At 35.0% G+C, this 4,757-nt stretch overlaps 1 protein-coding gene across 1 annotated transcript; it reads left to right on the plus strand.

Moving 5' to 3' along the window:
- Positions 1-720: 720 nt before the first annotated feature.
- On the plus strand, positions 721-4,244 carry LOC104889663 (L-2-hydroxyglutarate dehydrogenase, mitochondrial). Its single transcript, XM_010674935.4, has 5 exons — positions 721-1,188; positions 2,237-2,518; positions 2,636-3,072; positions 3,741-3,900; positions 3,985-4,244. The coding sequence occupies exons 1-5, from the start codon at positions 859-861 to the stop codon at positions 4,102-4,104; spliced, it is 1,329 nt and encodes a 442-aa protein (XP_010673237.2). The 5' UTR covers positions 721-858; the 3' UTR covers positions 4,105-4,244.
- The last annotated feature ends 513 nt before the right edge of the window (positions 4,245-4,757 follow it).

The raw sequence follows: 4,757 nt of genomic DNA on the forward strand, positions 1-4,757 counted from the left end.
AAAATTCTCACCCAATTTTCATTTATGTGAAGGTAGTAGAATGCATTAACTCCTTATCTCTCACTCTAGATTTATATCTTTCATTGTTATTAATAACGAAAACATGCTATCTCTAGTTATTTAAAGACGAATTGCAAAATATTGTAATTATAATGATTATTATTGTTAACCTTAATTATTTGACCATGATTATAATATTATTTAATAATAATATAATCACCTAATAGTAATATGAATAATCAAATAATAGACAATAATACAAGTATAATACTGTACATTATGGTACTTTAATAAAAAATTCTAATAATAACATAACCAACTAATAATAATATGAATAATAAAATAATAGACAATAATATAAATATTTAATTTAATAATAGACATTAACACAAGTATAATACTATATAATCATTGTGGTACTTTAATTAAAATTATAAAAATAACATAATGGACAATAATAGAAATGTTTATTGAATATTGATTATTTGGACCTTATTAGACCTTATTGGAACTTATTGGAACTTATTGCACCTGATTGAAATTTATTGGACTATATTAGACCTGATCGGAACTTATTATCCTTATTAAACTTTATTGCAACTTATCTGAACTTATTGGACGTGAAACTTAATTTTTTTAAGTTGGGGACCCTTAACATGCTCGAATGACATTCCTACGAGTGGGGAAGCCGGAAGAGGGGAATTTACGAATCGCACTGTACAACAAGGGCGAAAATCGAGTTCTTGTATCGCTGTGTAGTTGTGTATAAACAATTTCCATATTGAGCACCAATCGTACGATTATAAATTGTTCACTATCAGTCGTCAGAGAAGCAGAAAGAAGACAAGATAATCCAAGATGATGCGCAAATCACTGACAAATCTCCTAAAAAAAACCCTGAAAATCCAAAACCCAAAACTAAAATCATCATTAATACCTACAAAAAGCTTCAGTAATACAAGTTCATCATCAATTTACAACTGGGATTTGAGTTCTGCTGCAACAGAGAAGGTGGATTGTGTAGTAATTGGAGCTGGAATTGTGGGAATTGCAATTGCTAGAGATTTGGCTTTCAAAGGTAGAGAAGTTTTAGTCCTTGAATCTGCTCCTACTTTTGGAACTGTAACTAGTTCTCGCAACAGTGAAGTTATTCATGCTGGGATTTATTATCCTCCCAAATCTCTCAAGGTCTTTCCTTTTCTCTCTCTTTGACTTGGGTTAATGTTATATGCTACTTTTAGACTTGGGTTTTTGCTGATTCAGTGTTTTGATATGTTTTATGAAGTCTATGTTGATAAACTTGTGTGTTATTTACTGACAGTTGCTGTTTTTTTGACCTAATGTGAATTGGTTCTTTTGTTGTGTGCTATTAAAAAAAATTCAATCTTCTGTGATGTTGGTCTGGTATTTGTATGAAAGTTTCATGTAGCAAAAAAAATCATTAGGATTGTAATATTGTCTGTTCTACATTGGTTGCATATTGTTGTTACTAGATGGCAGTTGGGTTCTATTGGATTTAATACCATGAGATTGATGGGCCTGTTGATTTAATTGAGTGAAGTAGCAATAGAGAGTAGAGGAAGTCTAAGTTCCTTTCCTGAGAAGTATGGAAGTGGCTAATATGCTGGCCATGGCTACCTCGGTATGATACTTTGGATGGCTATGTTGGTTCATGTTTCTAGTGAAATTTATGATGATTGTGGTGATTTGGTAGAATGCACCACGAGTTGCCGCTTATGGTTTTATTTATGGTGGATGGGTGGTTATAGTCGGAGGATGGTGTGGTGGGGTCAGGATGGTGGTTGTATGGAGCGTGGTTTGTGCTCCAAGATGTTCTTTTATTAGTTGATTAGGATTGGAAGAAGTGTATGTTTGTTGGTCTATGGGATATTGAATTTGATTAGTTCAGTATTAGTTGATCAACTATAATCTAACATGTCATAAACCATGTCTTCCCATCGCAATCCATGTCGTGGAAGATATATATAGTATTGGTTCAAAATTTGGGTTTATGGGTATATTGCAGTGGCTAGATTTAAAATTGAATGGAAGTATTGTGACTGATACTTGAATATTTGTGAGAATCAAGGTTTTACTTTTACATATAGTAGATTTATGTTTATTGCTTTGATAAAAACTGTATATGGATGAACATTCATTTATTGGAACATTGGAAATCCACAATCTTAGTTGTTTCATCTGGATCTTCAAAAGAATTCCAATGTAAAATTTGCAGGCTAGGTTTTGTGTCAAAGGAAGAGAGATGATGTACAAGTACTGTTCAGAGCGTGATGTCCCTCACAAGAAGATAGGTAAGCTTATTGTTGCTACTCGGGAATCAGAGGTTCCAAAATTAAATGAGCTGTTGGTTCGTGGAACTGAAAACGGAGTTGATGGTCTGAGATTGATGGAGGCATCTGAGGCTATGAGGATGGAGCCAGAACTGCAATGTGTCAAAGCCCTGTTTTCACCTCTTTCAGGAATTGTTGATACCCATTCTCTGATGTACTCTTTACTGGTAGGTGTTTGAATGTTCTTATAATGGAATATCACAAGCTCGTTATTTTCCATCTACTCTGTGTCTTCGAAGTAATGATTGTAATATGACAGGACATTTCTGGGAAATTGAGTTCAGGGAGAAGCTGAAAATTATGGGGCAATATTTTCTTACAACACCACTGTCCTTGGGGGCAACATAAAAGGAAACCAAATCGAGCTTTTTGTGACGGGAAGCCAGAGTTTAGAAAACTTTAATGAGGGAATTACACTACAAGCTGAAGTTAAGCTTCTTCCTAAGGTTGTAATTAATTCAGCTGGCTTGGCCGCTGTGCCCCTTGCTAAGAGACTGATGGACCTTGATAATTCTGTCATTCCCATTGCCCATTATGCTCGCGGTCATTACTTTTCTCTATCAAAGACTAAGGTGCCACCTTTTAGACATCTAATATATCCAATACCAGAAGATGGTGGGCTTGGGGTGCACGTAACACTAGATTTAGATGGCCAGATCAAATTTGGGCCTGATGTCGAATGGATTGGTGATGTGACTGACGTTGCGAGTTTTTTGAATAGGTATATTTTCTTTTGCCCCTAAAATGAGCTGCTCCTGTTTTCATGTTTCTATTAATTTAATTATGAGCTATCTTATTTTCGATTAAGCAACAAAAAATTTGGAATCTTTGTATTCTGTTCATGTATATGATTTAGGTCATGTCTTGGCTTCAGTACTTTTTTCCTGTCGATTCTCATCTATTGATCTACACTAACACCGGTGATAGCGTCTGATTTGCTCGGTCCATAGCATATATTGCAAATCTTTCACATATTTACGCATTCTTGAGAGTTTCTGAAACTTATACCTCACTGACAAATGGATTGGAATTTCTTTCATTCATTCATCAAGATAAACAATTAGTGACTGAACTATGAGAGATTCTGATCTGTACTTGATAACTAATCAAATCGCTAATAATTGTCGTTCTTAGATGCTGAATGAATTTAACCTAAAGCGAAAAAAACAAAAAAATAGCAATAAAATCCTATTAAGTACTAAGTTTGGCATAGCCAAGGTCTGAAGATATCTAATATCGTCGGTCCAGGTTATATGTCCGTTTATATACATGTAGACCTCCCTAAACCCTCCTTGTGTTGACTCGTTTTGAACTTCAAATTTTGATTAGTTGAAAAGGAGATGAATATGATGATAGAATCCAACAACAATGATGGTTTCTCTTGTCCAGGTTTGATTACTCTGTATGTCCTCGTCGCAGTGAAATTTTTTATCCAGAGATAAGGAACTACTATCCCCAGCTGAAGGAAGGATCTTTAGAGCCAGGTTATGCAGGGATACGCCCAAAACTCTCTGGTCCCGGAAAGACCCCTTCTGATTTTGTAATTCAGGTTAGTCCACATTTTTTATACTACATGCAGGATATAACTTCTAAGATTTTCCAGAATACCTCATGATAGCATTTATACAAACAGGGGCAAGATGTTCATGGAGTACCTGGACTTGTGAACCTTTTCGGCATTGAATCACCCGGTGTGACTGCAAGTATGGCCATTGCGGATTATGTATCTTCTAGGGTCCTCCATACGATGTAGATTAGTACTCACAAACACACAGCTCGTTTGGTAGCTGGTAATAAATATATGTAATTTTGTGATGAAATCTGATACCAAAGCCTCGCCCTTGGTAATGAAGTTTCATCTCCATATTCACCAAAAATATGTTTTTTTTTTCTCTTACAGAATTATCTTCACGTCTCAATACCGTATTTGAAGTGGTTTGGGATCAGATATGGCATCGTGTTTCATGATATATTACGGTATTGGTAATAAATTTATAGATGAATTTGTGATGGAAGTCTCATCTCAATGTTCATGGTAATGTTCGTTCATCCAGAAATGCCTCTTTTTCTTGATAAATTCTCATTACACGATCCAAGTCCAAATCACAGATGGCATCTCGTAACCTTTATCGCCATTTTTACCAATTTATACTCCCAGATTGGAAGGATATTTTGTTCTTGAAAGCTGAAATTCATGATCAGTTTATAGAACCTGGTTTCTGTAAATTTAAGTACTTGCAGACAGGATTGATGCTATGATCAGGAGTTAAGGTTCATTATGTTGTCATGATGATATGATAATGGTGCATTTGAGTCCTTTCATGCTTGCACGCTGAATCTTACCTACCTTTATGAGCACATTATGAATCCATTTCATTTAGTAACATATGGATGCCGTATTGTCAT

This window comes from Beta vulgaris, chromosome 3 (genome assembly GCF_026745355.1).
Source record: "Beta vulgaris subsp. vulgaris cultivar EL10 chromosome 3, EL10.2, whole genome shotgun sequence".
Lineage (NCBI taxonomy): Eukaryota > Viridiplantae > Streptophyta > Magnoliopsida > Caryophyllales > Amaranthaceae > Beta > Beta vulgaris.